At 43.0% G+C, this 18,337-nt stretch overlaps 1 protein-coding gene and 1 long non-coding RNA gene across 36 annotated transcripts in view; one reads left to right on the top strand and one right to left on the bottom strand.

The window, feature by feature from the left end:
• The window catches only part of TENM3 (teneurin transmembrane protein 3), a 1,291,378-nt gene extending 1,286,664 nt beyond the window's left edge, over positions 1–4,714 (top strand). For all 35 annotated transcript variants that reach the window (XM_071432135.1, XM_071432137.1, XM_071432120.1 and 32 more), the window contains one exon: positions 1,112–4,714. In XM_071432135.1, the coding sequence (XP_071288236.1) occupies positions 1,112–1,867 (756 nt within the window). In that variant the 3' untranslated portion in view covers positions 1,868–4,714. The remainder of the gene's footprint in view (positions 1–1,111) is intronic.
• A 96-nt stretch (positions 4,715–4,810) lies between these two features.
• LOC139592376 (uncharacterized) lies at positions 4,811–8,645 on the bottom strand. Its single transcript, XR_011679999.1, has 3 exons — positions 7,937–8,645; positions 5,608–5,669; positions 4,811–5,460 (listed from the first exon to the last, which is right to left on the bottom strand). It is a non-coding gene; the product is annotated as an uncharacterized lncRNA (long non-coding RNA).
• Between the last annotated feature and the right edge of the window lie 9,692 nt (positions 8,646–18,337).

Genomic DNA, 18,337 nt, shown 5'->3' on the forward strand with positions numbered 1-18,337 from the left:
ATCTCCTGACTCAGTGTAAAGAAAGGTTTGTTCCAGTTCTAAAGCACAGCTTCATAACCTTCCAAAATCTCCTCAGTTTGACTGGACTCATGGTAGACAGGAATCATAATTGAACAAGCTCAGAGGAAGAGATGCCACCATAGTAAGATGAACTGTAGTAAGACAGCTCTTACCTGTATAACATGACATGGGCTGGCAATGTGCACTGGCAGCCTAGAAGGTCAGTCTTGTCCTGGGCCACATCCAAATCAGCAGAGCAAGGGAAAGGAAGGATTTTGCCCCTCTACTCTGCTTTTGTGAGACCTCAGCTGAAACACAGCATCCAGCCCCGGGGCCCCCAGCACTGGAAGGACATAAACCTGGTCAATGAAGTCCAGAGGAGGGCCACCCAGTTGATCAGAGGGATGGGGAGTACCTCTCCTATGAGGAAAGGAATTGGGATTGTTCAGCCTGGAAAAGAGAAGGCTTTCAGGTAACTTAGTTGCAGCCGTCCAGTACCTCAGGGAATTTACAGGAAAGATGGGGTAAGACTATTTACAAGAGCAGGTGGTGACAGGACTAGGGAAAACGGGTTCAAATTGACAGAGAGTAGGTTTAGATTACATATTAGGACAAAATTCTTTACTGTGAGGGTGGTGAGGCCCTGAAACAAGCTGCCCAGGGAAGTTGTGGATGCCGTGTCACTGAAGGTGTTCAAGGCCAGGTTGGATGGGTCTTTGAGCAACCCAGTCTAGTTGAAGGTGTCCCACAGCCGGGGGTCGGAACTAGATGATTTTCAAGGTCTCCTTCCAACCCAAACCATTCTGTGATTCTTGTGGTTATGTATTGGCATTGCAGGTCTGTCCTGTGCAGCCCAGTAAGCAGCCTCTGAAGTTAAAGCTGATTTTTGTGCAGGTTCTCAGGGAGACAAAGAGTAAAAGCAGTGAGCATTAGCAAAATAGTCTTGTAACTCAGCAGAACAAGCAGTATGCAGATCTAATTAACTCCTTGGCACTGTCAGTTGTGGCATATCCTGTTGTTGTCCACGGGCAGCACACCAAGAAATCCTGGCTGTTTGGCATTTAGGGGGCTACAGATGGCTGGTAAAACTTCTGTCTGTTCTTGTTTACAGCCAATTTCTGGAGTGCAACAACAAGTGGCGAGACAAGCAAAGGCTTTCCTTTCCCTGGGAAAGATGGCAGAAGTGCAGGTCAGCAGACGGAAATTCAGCGGAGAAAAGTCGTGGCTGTGGTTTGCCACGGTGAAGTCTCTGATTGGCAAAGGGGTGATGCTCGCTGTCAATCAAGGCAAAGTGCAAACAAACGTGCTCAACATTGCTAATGAGGACTGCATAAAAGTGGCAGCTGTTTTGAACAACGCTTACTACCTAGAAAACTTGCATTTCACTGTGGAGGGAAAGGACACACACTATTTTATCAAGACCACCTCCCCTGAGAGTGACCTTGGGACACTGAGGCTGACAAGTGGGCGCAAGGCCCTGGAGAATGGCATCAATGTCACTGTTTCCCAGTCCACCACTGTGGTGAACGGCAGGACTCGTAGGTTTGCTGATGTTGAAATGCAATACGGTGCTCTAGCGCTTCACGTCCGCTATGGCATGACACTCGATGAGGAAAAGGCCCGGATACTGGAGCAAGCCAGGCAAAGAGCTCTTTCCAGTGCCTGGGCCAGAGAACAACAGAGAGTAAGAGATGGAGAGGAAGGCGCCAGGTTGTGGACAGAAGGAGAAAAGAGGCAGCTGCTAAGTGCTGGAAAGGTACAAGGATACGATGGGTACTATGTACTCTCTGTGGAGCAATATCCAGAATTAGCAGACAGCGCTAACAATATACAGTTCCTCAGACAAAGTGAGATAGGAAAGAGGTAACACACTGGCTTAGCTCAGGCTGCCAAAGAGACTGTGTACCAGTGTCTTCTAAAAAGGAGACTAAACTGTTTTGCTGCATTACTACTTGAGCCTAAGCTTACATCTTTGCTCAGATTTTTTCTGTAGCACAATCCAGACTCTGTAACAAAAAGAGCGCCTTCGAGAAGAATGATACTGCTAATGACAAAACTTTTTTTTTTCTCAATGACCTTAAAGGTGATCTGCTTTAAAGAATATGTTTACATATGCATATCGCTGCACTCAAGTTGGACTGAAAAGTATTAAAAAAAAAAAGAAGAAAAAAAGAAAATAAAAAGGCCTACAGGTTTTGAAACAGGCTATTTCTTTGAGGCACTGTATTTAATTAAGATACAGACCCATACAGTGTTTCCAAATAGTACTGAATTGTTGACCTTTGCTTACGAGAAGTAGTCTCTCTCTTTCTCTCTTTTTCTCTCTTTCTCACTGCATAGGATGTGGTATATATCTGTTAATTTTAAAACATGGGGCAAAAATTACTGTTTATAGACAACCCAACTGCATTAAACTGTGCTGCTTTCTAAAAGGACATTGGCACAAGTGACTTATGCTACCATGGGAATTTAATAATGGATTTTACAATGCTAACATGGTTTGCCTTGGGGGGAAAACGGCAAGTAGAATCCTTGTTGCATATAAGCAAAGGAAACCCTGATTTTTTTGTAAATTATGTGAGACAAGTTGTTTATGGATTTTTATATGAATTACAATTTACTGTACATCAAATATTAGTCTCAGAGGAGTTAATTTATGTAAAGTGTTTAAAAAAGTTTATACTTAAAAATAAAATGATAAAAACATGTGCTGTGTGTGATTTTTTTTAAAGAAAAAGGAATTGCACCTTTTATGTTATAGCTGTACAGTATAAAGGATTATATTGTAGAGATATAACAGTGATGACTAATGTCCAAAAGTGTTAATATTTTTGTATTAGGTTTAAAGCTGTGCATCTATCACTCTGCTGATAGGATGGGACACTCCACAAAGTGGCTGGCTGAATCAGACCACAGCTCCCTCCCCTCCCTCTCCTGTCACCCAGGCCAGTGCCACTTCATCAGTCATTGTTAGAAGGCACAGTAACCAAATAAGTCTCATTTAGTATGATGGAAGACTTTAATAGGTTGGGGTTTCCTTGTCTTTTTCCAGCCCTAATGTAATAAATGGACATTTATTCATACCAGGTGGGGTTTCTGTTGGTTTTTTAGAAGCTTTGTTTCACAATGGAGGAATAGTGTCTCAGGTGCTTGGCAAATTGTATGTAGAAGAAGAAGAAGAAATGATGTAGTTTCATCCAGTTATGTCAACTTTGTCTTCTGTATAATACAGCTCTTTTAGGTGTTAATAACTCCAGATAGAAGAAGCGTACCTCTGACCTGATGCTACAGAATTGCTCTTTAGGCAGGCAGGCTGTTCAGTAGGTTCATCTCCTGGCCTTCAGCTGGCAGATCAAATCTCATTACTGTGAACACAACCTGGGAGATGGAGAGGAAGGTCCAGTTCTAGTGCCTAGTCTGCATCTCCACACCACTGCATAGATTTGGCATGCTCTGCTCCAAGGCCCAGTATATTTGCTGCAGGAAGAACGCAAGTGTGCAGCTGGTTCCTTATAGGAAGCCTGTGGTGGCATCTATGGCATCTGTTCTACATCTTGGCTGAAACCATTCTTAGAGCTTTAGTCTCATGAGCACTAAATTCAGCCACAAAAATAAATATTTTCAAGATGAGACAAAATTGGGGGTTTTGATGTTCATTGAAATATACACAGTATTTCTATCCATGTATTATAATGACAGAACATAGTAAGTGAACGTGTCTTAACTATGAATGGTTCAAGTGGATGTAATAAAAATAGTTTTCTAACTGCTTTGTATTCTGAGAGTCTATGGTATTACATACTCTAAATTGCACATTAGGATTGTTTGATAAACAGATTTGAATTTCTCCCAGCCCAGTCGCTACCGAATCTACAGTATCAGTGCTATTACTGTATGTGTGTATTTGGTAGAGCATACAGAACTAATTACACATATAATGAATGCTAATCATCTATTAGAATTAAAGCACAGATTAGTTGTTAGTACTTCTACCCTTGAAGCTTGAGGGCCCTAAATTTAGAGAGGATGGTATTTCAGACCCCAGAGGTGTGTCATTGAGCTACGTATTCTTTTTAAAAGATGTAAAATGCTAGGTGTTTGCAGTTCTGTTGGGTGGCTCTTCCACAGCACTGTATTTAGCATGCTGTAAGTGCTCTCTGTTGAAATAGGCTCATATTCTAAATTATGTCCAATGTTTCTGTTCTGTTTGAATATGAAAAGCTTGTATAACATGTCAACATTGAAATATATCTTCTACTTGGCGCATACCAGTCCCTTCTCCTTTGTTCTGGCACCAATAAACAACAAATTATAGTATCTGTTGGTGATCATTTTAGATACAGTCAAATCAAGCCAATTAGTGGCCTTGTTAGTAGGTATAATGAGCCTATTTCTTGCTAAAAAAGACTTGTGATCTGGACATGTTCCTGCAGGAAATAGTGACCTTGGGGAATATAGAAACAAAAGATCTTTTTAAAGAAAAAATATGCATAATTAAAGAAGCATATTACAAAAATAAGAAAAAAAGAAAGGAGATTCTAAGTATTTTAGAATGCCAGTCAAAATGCTATCCTGATATTTTGAGATGTATATTTCGTCTGATTTGTATTGTTCTTTTAATTTGCCTTCTTAACTTTATATGTGTCCTGAATTTTCCACAAATTGATAACTATAGATTGCATCTAGGCTTTCCAATAAAAGCCAACCCAACGTGTGTGTGCGTGTGTGTTTATATTTGGGGTTTTTTAATCTGTATGTCAGATACTGCACCTGTGCTGATGCTTTTCTCTTATTGAAGAAACAAAGTGATCCCCTTGCACTCCTATTGATTCATTTGCTTCACAGTTGGCAGTACCTTTTTTTGAGTCTATCCAATGGCTTCATCTGCTAACTCAGCAAAGTGAATTACTCCATGGGATCTCTCAGGGGGCCTACTTTAGAGAAAACATTAAATATACCTCCACAAAGACAAATCTTTCATGGATAAGGAGAGCCAAAGAACAAAAAAAAAAATCACTTCAAACTGTTTTCTCTCTTATCCTCCTGAGTAAAAATATGACAAAAAGTACTTGATTATAAAGAATTAGATTGGCGCTGGTAGTTACATATATACACAGAAGAGATCCTTCAACCTGCATTTAGGCCCCCTTTGCAGAAACTGCTGACTTCAGCATGGGTCTTCATCAAGAGACTGCTTTCATTTTAGTTGGAACAGGCAGACTTCACCACACTCACTTTGTAGTGACAACCTTGAGTTGGTAACATGTTGATCCAGCACTAATCAGGTCACTGCTTTGCTAACTATGGCCTAATTTTGTTATTAAAAAAAAAAAAAAGGCAGTAAGAGATCTTTGTATGTTCACACTTGGGAGGTGAGAGATTTGCATTTGACAAGGGGGAAAAAAATGCCAGTTACCACTGCCACTCTTCTGAGGCATTTCTAAAGTGATGGCTGAAAAGCTGTAAAAGAAAAAACACTACATAAAATAACAGTTAAAATTGTCTATGAGAGAATAGGCTGCATTTGCAGAGAATCAGATGACAAAATGCTTCAATTCTGATTCCAGGGAAAAAAAGGAAGGGAAAAGCTTCTGAAAGTGTTGATACCTTGATATACTGCTATGTCCAGAAGGGCAGGCTATGGCTTTACATGTGGGCAGCTTGAGAACCTTTAAGAAAAAGAGCAAGAAACTCATGCATAATTCTTTGGGGATGGCAAAGCAGAGGCACTTATTAGAAACAGCTTCTAAGCAGCTTATTAGAAGCTGCTTATTTGACACTTATTAGAAGCTGCCAGGGTTAAAAATAAGCCAAAGCACAGAGCATCATCCCACAGCACAAAATGAACAGCACAGACACAGTGATATCATACCCCTGACTGCAAAGCCACATCCACACCCACCAAACTAATCAGCTTCTCATCTACAACCAATCAGTCCTAAGGACTAAAGAATAACATACAAGCCTTATAAAATTAAATTGATCTTTACACACACAAGTTGCTGGGGCTCAGTGATACAAAACAAAAAAAAGACAAACTAAAAGTGATAAAAAACAAAATGTAAACCAGTTAATTGATGATCAGTATGTGCCAATTTTTCCCCCAGGAAAAAAGGAACACATGGTCTATAGCTGTCATGCTGACAGAGCTTAAGACTTCATTTTTTACCTCTGAAGTTTTTAGCTTTGTGGCGCACTGACCACACAAGGCAAATTCAACTGTGTGAGTACCTAGGCTAGATCTATTGAAAAAGTCAAAATACAAATAATAGGTAAATCCCCTGCTCATCCCCCCAGCCCATTTTTTAGCAGAAGTAACATAAATCAGGATGCCAAGTCTTAATTAAGTGCACCACAAAAAGCTGAAAAAAATGCAGCTTTTCTGCTCCCCCATCCCAGAAACCTGAGTATTTGTTATGGACCACTGCTTGTTATTATTAAAAGTGTCTTAGGCCTTTCAGGGGGAAGAGATGGTGGAAAGGTTTGTTTGTTATGCTATCTCCTAACCACAAAATAGAATATTGGCAATTGCAGGTGGCACTGTGAGGGACAAGAACATGCTCTCTGGTGCTCTGGCACAATCTGCCCTGCTTTCATAACCTGATGTGCTGGGGACAGCAGGGTAGGGAGAGCAAAAGGGAGGTGAGCTGCCCTTAGGTGGTCTGAAACACAACAGTGAGAATGAAGTCACACAGTACCACGCAAATAGTGGCATGAGGATTATCAATTGCAATATTCTTTGTATGCATGTCTTTTTAAAAAAATTCTTGGCCTGATTTCTAGTATCACAAATGTATGCAATTCTAAGCAGTGCAAGCATGACAAAATGCATCAATAAGTAAAGATAAATATGCTAAATATGGGTCCCCACTTCTAAACAAAGCAAGCTAAGCAGTAACACCATCCCTTTCTTTAAGTACATGAGAGATTTATATGCAATTTAAAAGGCGAAGAATAAGCATAATATGATGGCAGCTCATTAAAGTGACATGTTGTCACAGAACCTGCTTTATTGCTGGTAGACTCTCTTGCTGTTAATTACTATAACTTTGTAGGTAAATTGAGTAAACCTTTTAATTTACTAAGTTAAAATTCCATCATTGAGGAATATAAGTTTCTAGGCATGCATACAATTTTTTCCCTACTATTAAATAAGTCAATGCTATGGTAACATAATTATGCGGCTTAGAGTTAATGGTTCCCACAAAGCTGTCTTAATAAAGCCTTTTGGGATTCAGGAGGAAAAGGAAGAAATTCAGAAACTAAGAACAAGGCTGGAAGGCGACAACATGCTTCAACTGGCTCTAGTTACTCAATCACACTTAAGCAGTCTGAGACAGCAGGGTGAGTGCCATGCATTACAGAGGCACAAGGGAAAACTGTTATCCCAATGCAATAAAATATTTCCAAATTTCAAGCCCAGGAATAATTTTTAAACTGAAATGACAAGAATGGCTATCTAATGAACCAATTAAAGTTACAGCAATAATAAATAAAATTAAAACAGCATAAAGAAAGATAATTGAGGAATCAGTTAGTAATGCAAATCTGAAAGTAACTCTATATAGGCACATTACAAATGGTGTAAAAAAAAATATGAAAAAGTTCACCCATTGTTTGCAGATAAAAACCACTATGGAAAAATGAGCTGAGGAGGATGTGGGTGTACAAGGCCATAATACCAGAACCAGGTATTAGTCACCAACTTCCACAGTGATGGGGAAGCACATATTAAAAAAAAAATCAGTCACACCGATATCTGCAGTTGACAAAAATTAATGGAGTGGCAAATAATAGCGAGGACAGAGCAGTCATACAGAACAATATGGATCACTCACTGAAGTGAGCACATTCAAACAAAATGCATTTTAATACAGGCAACTCCAAAACTAAAATATCTCAGAATAAGAAATGCAAATCTTGCTATGAAAGGTACCTGGCCGCCTTCAAGAAAGCACTGACTGGAAAGAATGAGGGGTGCATAATGGATAAATAACTCATTCTAAGATTCCACTACAATGGTGGTGGCAGTGAAGAGCTTTTAGGGGTGGAGAAGCTTGATGAGATTACTGGCCTTGTTAAACAAGGGAAATAGGAAGGCAATGTTATCTCTGCATATGGTGCCAGCAGTACCACTCTTGCATGCAGTCCTGATGCATTCAGCATGAAAACCCTGGATGGAGAGAGCACAAGGAGACATCACACATAAATCTGAGTCTTGGAATGGTTAAAAAAAAAAAGAAAGAAAAAAAGGCACAAAAGGGTGCCATGAAAATAGTGTCTAAATGCCCTCACAGAAAAAAAAAAATTAAAAACGAAGTTGTAGTAAAGTGCTTCCAAACAGACAGATAAGGAGGGAAGAGAAAGTGGGTGGGAAGGCAATTCTGGTAACTGACTATAGGTGTAGTTTCCAAAAGCTTTTGGCAAAATAGGAGCTATTGGAAGTCCATGTAATGGATGCAGGTGACGTGAGTTTAAACTAGATTATGGCACCATTCATTTAGCTGCACAGGAGACGTCAAAGTAAAACCCTAATAACTCTGGTAAATTCCAGGCCAAAGGGTTTGGGTTTGTCTTCTCCTTATTACTTCCCTTTAACAACCCTGAAATATCCAAATTAAGTTGACACAGACCAAAGCCAACAAACATAACCCTAAAAGTTTCAGCTCTTTAAACAGCGAGTGCAAGGCTGAGGCATTTTAAAAACATCCCTTGGTTTACTCAGCAGAGATATGTTGTTCTATTACCTTCTACAGCACCTGATTATTAAAACTAACTAAAACAAACCTCCTCGCTCTCTAATAACATAGCCAGAGCTAATATATCCGCATGTTTATGTTTTCAAGGCATCCAGAGGCAAGTGTTTAGGTTAAATAAAAAAATCAAACAAACAAAAATTTTAAAATAGTAAAACCTTGTCTGCGCCAGCTCTGACCGCACTGTGCCCTGAGTGCGCCTCGCCCTCAGTGACCGTCACTCCCTTCCCAGGTGTTTCACGCTCCGCCAGCTCCGCTGCGCTGGGAAGCATCCGGTCCTTAACCGGGAGCTGCCTCAGCGGGAACAGCAAACTGCTCCCTCCGCTCCTGACCCGCCTAACAGCGCAGCTCAGACCCAAGGGAAGGACTGAAGTGCACTTCCAGCCGCAAACGAGCCGCTCCCCGCCCGGCACGGCATGGCAGCCGGCACGGCGTCCACCCGGGACCAACACCCGCTCCCGCAACCACTTGACCCCTTCGCCATCAGCGCACCGCTCTCAGCGCCCCAAAGCGGCAGCGCGGACCGGGCCAGGCGGGGACCGCTCCCCTCGCTCCCCCGGCCGGGCTGTCCCTTCCAGCGGGACGCGGCACCGCCAGCCGGCCGTGGCTCGCGCGCCCCCTGGCGGGCAGGGGAAGGGCGGCAGCTCCCGGCGCGGGGCCCTTGAGGGGCCGGGGGGGGGGGGGGTCTTGGCCGCCATTTTATCGGCTCGGTGGGGTTCGCTGCGCGCTGGGGCTGCTCCTCTTTGAGGCGGGGTTCCAGCAACGTAAATAAATAAATAAATAAATAGATTAGATGCACACGCGCATACATACTGCCTTAAGATGCCGTGTCCCCTAGCAGCAGACCTCGTGCCAACCCGCAGCATGGAACCCGACTGACCCGAGCGGGCCAGGCAGCCTGGCACGTCCTGCTGAACCAGTGCCACCCCGTGCCCCCTCTCTGGTCTCCCTGAATGTGCCAATCCCGCGGACCCTGGGCCGCGGCAGGGGCTCCACAAGGGCAGCACCACAGTGGGTGCTGCCCGTGGTGCTGCCTGGCGCTTGCCCAGCCCCTGCTCCTTCTCACAGCCCGACGGCGAGGCCCGACCTGCGGGCCCAAAGCAGAGCCCTGCCCTCGGCAGGTGACCCCCATGACAGCAGTGGGCTCAGACCACCTTGTTCCTTCACAAAGACAACAGAAGGGTGCCAGCTTGACTGCTCATATATGCATGTGGTAAAATACATGAGGGTTTTTTTTTCTTTGTTTTTAACTGAACAAAAGGTGTTTTCAGATGGCTTTCATCTGCAGCCAGTGAAATGTACCAGTGCATGGAAAAATCGCTTCAAGCAAAGCCCAGCTGTTTCTCGGCCCCCGGTGGCCGTGGGTGCTGCCCCAGCTTCACACCAGTGCTGGGCCGGTAGCTCAGCCAGTGGCTGTGGGCAAGAGCCACCCGGCCAGTTGGACAGAGGGGAAGGGATCAGTCTGGCATTGTGCAGCAAATCATGTGTGTGCACATGCCTGGAAAGTTAATTTGTAATTTTTGCTCCTCAACAAATCAAGACAGATGCCCCTATAAATCCTGCTCCTCAGGAAGGAAGCAGAAGGGCAGGAACTGCATGGAGTAGAGAACAGGGCTATTTTTCTTTTCACTGCCAAGAGCACATCGCTGACACAGTGCTGTGCTGGGTCAGGCCTTCACCCTCTGCTAAGTTAATACCAACAACTCCTTCCTCTAAAGGGCAGATAGTAACAGTGAGGCCCCCTTTGCACTTTTCTGCCTTTCTTTCCTCTCATTGCAGTAGCAGTAGCCTCTGAAGGAGCTGCACTAATTAGTTGCTATTACACTTCTTGGGTGGCTGGAAGAACATACTGCCTCTGACCTCATGCTTTGCAATGTACTTTAACAGCTTATTACTGCTATTGCATGGCAGCAATGGCTCATTTTATAGTTACTTTGAAAGAGCCATTCCTCCAGTGCTGAAAAATAATCTAAGACTAATGCACAGTCTCTCCAGAAGACTGCTGTTAAACTGTCTATAACCAAGTGTCCAAACGCTGTACAAAGCTGTTTCATTTGCTTAACATCGACTCACTAGCAATTAATATGCCTGACATAACAGCACACTACAAGGCCCATAAAATCTGTAGCAGTAGGGGAGTGAAATGATTATAACTTTTTTTTCTTTTTTCAATAATACCAGGCTGCAGTTTGGGCACTGTAATCTTTTCAAAGCAAGAAGCTGAGCTGCATTTGAACAGCTGTTGTTTACTGAAGCAATAATTAGCAAGGAACAACTCAAAATACCTGCTACCTTCCACAGCAGCTCAGCAGACACTTGCACCCTGTACCTGGAAGCAGAGAGGCTATCAGCTTCATATGTAGACTATACTTATTAAAAATCTCACCTAACTAACTTTAAAAAGGAAATATTTATAATGGCAGCGTCTGCCAGCCAGTAATCCCAGTGAATTCATCGTGAGCTGGGAAGCACAGACCACAGCTGATACCAGGTGTCCCTAACACAGTGGTTTGCAGCTGGTGAGGGACAGCACATGCTGCACGTTGGGGGGTAGGGCATTCTGCAAATAAGGTGTTAGGCACAGTCCTTCTCAATGTGCTCTACTGGCTCCAGGCAAGGTCAAGCTGCAGGCCTGCTCCTGGGACTGCAGCCTTTGGGGAAGTATGTCTCCAAAGCCGTTTGTCATGTTTGCAAGTCTCCTGGTCTTACAAGACTTTTTTAGGTTAGCTTGACAAAGCAATGGACCAGCAGTAAAAGAGAGCAAAAGGGCTGCAGAACACAAGGGAGCAAAGCAGTAGGCACATCCTAAAAATGGACCTCCTGATTCCACACCTGGATGAAACCTAGTGATCTCTGTGTTTGCAAGCCATCCAGAAGCAGCCCTTTTATTCTTAACGAGGGCTTGCTGCTGGTATATATAAGTTTGAGCCAGGAATGGAGCCTGAGTGTTACATGTTTCCAGCTCACATGCTAACCACTGGTTACTGGCAACGGTGGTATATGTATACATTCCCTGAGACTGCATGAAAACCTTGGTATAACTCCCAGGTAAGGCTCTAAAGAGGCTTTAACTAAACTATTGTAATTGCCCACTCCTGTCCGAAAGAATAGTCCTGTCCCTTTCACCCACCTCTTCCCAGCCAAAGTCTTCCATTGCTTGTGCCAGCTCTTACATACATCTGAACCTGTTAGGAGCCACTCTGAGGACCCAAAACCCTACTTCCTAGAGATTCATTCTCTGTGGATCTTATCTCTCTGGTATGCCTTCAGGCATGACTCTGGGCCTAAGAAGAGGATAGGAATGTGCAGTCAGGCTTGGTGTGAAAAAGAGACAGAAGCAGGATCTCACTGACCAGAACCAGTTTAAGCAGCTGTTCCATAAGAGTTTCAGTCACCTGCTCCCTCTGTGGCCCAAAACCATTTAATTATTTCATTAAACACAAAACAGAACTAACTCAAGTTTGAGTTAGCCATACCTCAATACTAGCAGTAGCATTCTGCTAGTATTATTATCAGAGCATTAGAGGGAGAAGTTTAGGTCTCCAGAGCACTGTCAGAGCACTGGAAGCAATCTCCAAGGACCCAGGGAGAGCTGCCAGCTGAACTAGAGGAAGTGGGATGCTCTGCACATAGACGTCTACCCTGCTCCAGAGATTCATTCTCCTGCGTGAGAAGACTCGCCTGCCAAAACTGATAGGTACATTTCCACTAACAGTTGTCAAATCAGTGACTCCTGACTAGAGAAAATAAAAACATTTTGACAGAAAATGCCTGACCAGCACTACACAATAAGCCAGAAGCTGACTTTTCTCATTACACCTGTAGTGCCTTAGAACTCCATTTTCTGGCTAGTCAAGGTGTCCTTTTGAGATGGAGTGCTGATGTTAGAGACACAGGGAACTGAGACAGTCAGCCATGAGCTTGAGGAGTTTCAGTTAAATGAAAGAAAATACACTTCAAAGTTAAATATTTTGTCAGAATTACATTTCTTCATATTATTAATAAATGATAGCTATCACTTCTGTCATTGGAAATCCAAATAGAGTCACTGAGCTAGTAAAAAAAAAAAAGAAAGGAAGCAGTAAGCTAGTAGGGACCAGATAAAAGACCAGTACAGTTTCACTGAATGAAAGCAAAGTGAGAAATGGCAAACAGTGGCCATGGTTTTAAATAAGGTCTTCCAGATTTAGATCATAGGAACCTAACTGTCCCTTCAGTGAACTTTACCACCCTGGAGCTGCAACTGCAGAAGTTCAGTCATTTTAAAGTAAACATGGTATAAACATAAATGTAAATAAAATCAAGTCACAGCATGCCATACCTTTCAAGCCTATTAAGATATACCTCATGTGGTGCTGTGAGTCACAAGGCCAAATGAGTTCAGCAATCCAGGAAATAAAATAGTGCTCTCAAAATGGCTCACGTGCAAATCTGGAAGCAGGAGGAATTTGTATTTCCTCATTCCTGTTGGCATGTACATAAATCACTGCAGTTCAGTAAAGAAGCACCACTTCTTCCAGAGCCCTGTTTCATTTCTCAGAGCAGACAAGAAATATTGAGCCAAAACGCGATGGATGTGATGTTAGGTGACAAAGAAAGGGAGATGTGGAGCTGGCAACCCATAGTTAAGAAAGGCTGCTGAGCCTGGTTCCTGCAGCCCACACATTGCATCAGATCACATCATGCCTTAGCCCAGCAGAGCACGCAGCCAGAGGAGCTCAATTAAAAGCGTATCTATACACAGGATGTACAAGCTGTAATGGTGCTGTAGGAATTCAGGTGGTACAAGCCCCATCAAAGGGTTCATACAGGTTCAGCTGCTGTGACTAATGGGATTTATGCAACCTTTGATCAAAACAGTTCCATTGCCAAACATTTGTACTGTACAAAATTTGTAAGACCAATTAGGATATGACAAGTTATCCACTGAAATTCATGGATAGAGTCGCAAGGTTAGGAGTTAAAAAAAAAAACAAACAACCAAAGTCAATTGCATATTACAGTCAAAACCTTCATTATTTATCAGTTAACACGAACAGTACAGTGGTTAATGGTCATATATATCCCAACTCAATACCCCCACCATCAAACTGCTTGTGTAGTGGATCTTTTTAGGCAGTAGGAGAGGCTGAGGCTGTAGAGGGGATGGCTTGAGCAGTATAACATTGGCTTTGCTCTGTCTTCCAGACCAGAAGACTCTTGCACATAAGGGGAAAAGCCACCCAGCTTGGCTCCCTGACTAGAGTGACTCATAACCCTGGTGCGCAGGGGGAGCAGTTTCTCTGCGCCACATTGCAGGTTTGGGACTTCAAAAGACCTTGCTCTGTGAATTTGCTTCAGGGCTTGTCTGGAAAAAGATAAAATCATTACTCAAGATCATGCTGTGGTGTAAGTACTGAGCAGAGCCACCGGGTCAGGTGGAAAAGCAGAGGATGTCCTAGAGCTGGTTACACACACAGCCTAAATAGGAGAGGGAAAGCAAAGTGGAAAAAAATCCAAAAGGAAGTACTAACTAAAGGAGATGCCATTGATTAAACAGACCATCAGTGGCAAGTAAAGGAGCAGGAAGAAATCCTCTGTACCTCAGTGTAGAGCACAGGAGGCAATGTCGCAAGGGCTGGAGCAGAGGAGAAGGATGGAGGCCCTGATCTTGCAAGCAGTCATATACCAAACAGGACCTCTTCTCCTTCTGCCCCCAGACACTGCCTTCTCTCCCTAATATGTCTCCAGAAGTTAAAAGAATAGGCACAGGTTGAAGACTAGAGGTCACTGATCTTGGTAACTCTGGCTATAACCAGAGTTACAAACTTCTGTTTGTCATTTCCAAGCAACCTCAAACCTCCATGGGAATAACAGAGGGACAGGGTCCTTTTTTCCAGTCTTCAGACCACCAAGCTTTTCCCTTAAGTGCTTTGCAAATGCCTGAGAAGACCTACATGCACTACATGCTCACAGGAGCAGCAAATAAATCTTGTTAATGGTATCTTGATAATCTCCATGCCCAGAAAGAGCACTTATTACTTCCTCAGGCTAAGAAGCACCATCTAAGAGCTTTCTTCTCATTTATTTTAGGACATACTCTCTCACTACTCTTCTGGGGAAAACCAAGGTGAAACCGTTCACTCTTCCCCCTCACAAACTTCTAATTCAGGCTGTAATAACTCTGGAGCAGCATCTGTCTGGGGTATTACCCTAGGCCTAGGTGGAAAGTTTCCTGGGGTGAAATTATACAATCACCAGCCCACTGCTCTGTGCTCCCACTAGGCAAGCTGGCCCCAGAAACGGCAGTGAGAGGCTCCTGAGACTGCCTAGGCACCTTCCAAGGCCACAGCTCTTGTAGTACTTCATACCACAGGGCAAGAAGGAAGTGAGAATAGCAGAGGTTCCTAATAAAACTTCATTCTTTTGAAACATTGCACTTTGAAGTGCTCATAACATTGTACAAAAGAAGCCAAGCTTTATCCCTCCTTTACAGAGAGATGATAAGAGTTACAGGCGCAGCAGGCCAAGAGCAGAGTCAAGAAACAGATCTCAGGTCTCCCAGTTTCTACAGGCCTAGCTGTGGGAACAGGCTGTAGTCATGGGAATCATCTCATAAAGACACTATCTCCACAAAGGCTCTGATATTTTAGCACTAATCCCAAAAACATTTCCACCAACAGCAATGGGAGACTTGAATGCTGATGTAATTCTCATGGAAATTAGGTTTGAAACAGGATCCACAGGTCCCTTCGAGAGCCTCAAATGTTAGCTTATATTACAGCTGCCTTTCAATGAGCATTCAAGCCAGTTTTCAAACATCAGTTTAGAAACTTTCTTAGTGAGACATGTCTTCAGCCAGTGAGCAGATGCTCTTAGGAAGTTTTTCCACTTATTTGAGGTCCTCTGGACAAAGAGAAGATCTTCAAAGGGATAACAGTGTCTACTTCTGATTAAAAGTCTAGCTTAGTATGATGATTGAACACCACTGGGTGCATCTTGTATAACACATACTGATCAGCAACAGTGCATTGAACATTCAGAATAAATAGTTTTCTTGTCCTGTTAGGCTTTATGAAATCTAGTATTTTCAGTGGTTTTTGACTGAAACACATGCATCTTGCAGTCAGCCCTGGAGTGACTGTTCAGAAATAGCCATTCCTGCTCTACACCCCTGTCCCAAACATACAAGGAGTCATGGCAAAAATCCTATAGTTTTCCACTGTGGTTAGAGGCATTGGCAGTGGTTAGCTGTCAGCAGCTTCCAGAACTTGGAGCAATATTTGGGAAATCCAAAATCAAGTTTTATTGTCAGTGTTGAATGCACTGCTGTATTTAGACTTCTTCCATTCAGTGCTGCACCAAAAGCTGTGCCACTGTAGCAGGAGACCAGGTTCCTCACATCTCTCAACAAAGATTTGAAAGTTTACTCAAACCACATCATAAAAGAAGTGATCTATGCTTCTCTATTTTAAGCATCAGATGTGATTTCCTTATGAGCTGCCACCAAAATCGTCCTGGTCTCTTAGGTAACCTGCCTTGTTCTTCCATAGCAGAATCTTCAGAGCAATACCCATTGCAAAGGCTGCCTTGTTTCATGTCTGTGTTTGCCCCAATGTTATCAAGAGTCCAGCCAGATCCCCACATCCCACAGCTGACTTCCTGAGTGATTTGAGGGCCTGCCTGCATGTTCATGTAATGGACTGTTAGGAGAGCAAATCTCAGCTGAAGCATAGATGCTTGTTTTATTAGCACAGATTTTTGTACCACTTCTCTGGGGAGGAAAGAGGGAACTATCTTCCCTGAAAATATGTCTACTATACAGACTGAGTTTTAAGAGCACATAAAAGCTGCTGCCACTGCTTAGGAAAAAATAACAATGGTATAGACATGACAGGAGAGACATTTGGTACACAGTGAAACTTGGGTAAGCTACAGAGCCTGACACTTAATGGAGAAAGGGCCAATGAAGGCAAAAAAAATTATGGTGGGAATCTCTGCATTGCTTTTAAACTAGAAATGTTGTCTGTTGCCAGTGGCCTTTGGTGTAGTTTTCACTGTGTTCATATGGTAGCTATTCATTGTTGGGTAATTATCTTGTTTTATTTTTCTACTTATTTATTGAATAAATCAAACTAATACAATTCCAACCCACGATTGCCATGGGAACACTCCAACAAGGACAGATGCAGTCTATAGCTGCAAGGAAAGAAAGCAGACTTCAACATTATTAAATTATACACAAGACAATCAATACAACTTAACACAAACAGCCCTTGCAGGCTCTGAACTAACTATCCAGAAGGCTCAGCCAGTTACTTTGGAGCCTCTTGCAACACCAAACCTTAACAACCACCATCTCAAGTTTCTATAAGGACAAGTGCTATATGCAGTCTCTGTTGCCTTTCCCTTATGTCCTGATAAAGGGAATCACAGAAATCATGTAGTCCAGTGTTCCACCCCATGGAAATGACAGGTATTTTTCACTCCTTATATCCAGTAGATGTGTTGAATCCTTGTTCTAGCATTTCCAGTATTTTCATTGAAAATTTAGTCCTAGTGAAGATAACACACTTAGAAAATTTCAAACCGTTTCTGAAAGCAGAAATCAAATCAATTGCAAACAAATCTAAAAGGCTGTTTAGCTTAACTTGGTCACTGTCTCTGCAAAGACGGATGACAAGGGACAGGGAAATAGAAGGCAGAGAGGAGATTAAAGCGATAAAGCGCCTACAAAACTCATAGCAATTCTTCTCCTTAATTTCCTCGTATTCAAGGTAATGCTACTGAGAGGAAGAAGCCAACAAAAAGAATTACATACACTGCCCAGACTGTGTTTGTAAAAGGCAGTCTCATCAGTCCTGATTCTTTCTGTCACTGGCAGTGAGGGCTGTCTGTCTGGACACTGCAGAGAGAGAAGGTGCCAGGCATTTGATTAAACCAGATCACAGTCTCCTTAAGTCCCCCAGCTGGGAGCCATCTGGCAGTAACTCACTTTGTGCAGGTCATCCTTTCTATTGCAAAGCCTTCCCACCTGCCAGAGTGCTGTGATTATCCTCCCTGCTTACATCCCCCAAAACTTGACCCAGCAGTGCTGACAAGACCCCCTCACCCCTCATTGCATAGTTAGGAACCAGACTCATCTCCTTTCTGCACTGGGCATCCTATAGCAGTCCTAAGCTCTCTTTCTTTATTTCTAGTCTTCTTTGCATGACAGTTTTTCAGGATCAGCTCTACGATTGAACATTTCCTATAAAAACTTTGCAGAGCAAAAGATAATATTCATTTGCTTTGCTCCCTCCACACAGACTCTGGTGGCTGGGATTCACTATTTCATTTCCAGTACCTGCACATATCATCTCCAGTCCCTAGTGAGAAAAATACACTGTTTCTGCGTGGCAGAACTGCAGCACCAAGTGTGCAACTTCAGAACAGGCAGACACTGATCTTCCCTATTTTATTAACCTTCCCATTCCTTTCCTCTGCCCATGTTCTGTAGCAGCAACTTGACGATTATGTGGCAAGATACATATTTTTATACCAACTTAACTAAAACCAGTGACTGACTGAGGACAGCAGCCTGCCCTGGGAACCTTAGGAAG

This window comes from Agelaius tricolor, unplaced genomic scaffold (genome assembly GCF_023055355.1).
Source record: "Agelaius tricolor isolate 1412-34295 unplaced genomic scaffold, bAgeTri1.0.p SCAF_8, whole genome shotgun sequence".
In the NCBI taxonomy this organism is placed as follows: domain Eukaryota; kingdom Metazoa; phylum Chordata; class Aves; order Passeriformes; family Icteridae; genus Agelaius; species Agelaius tricolor.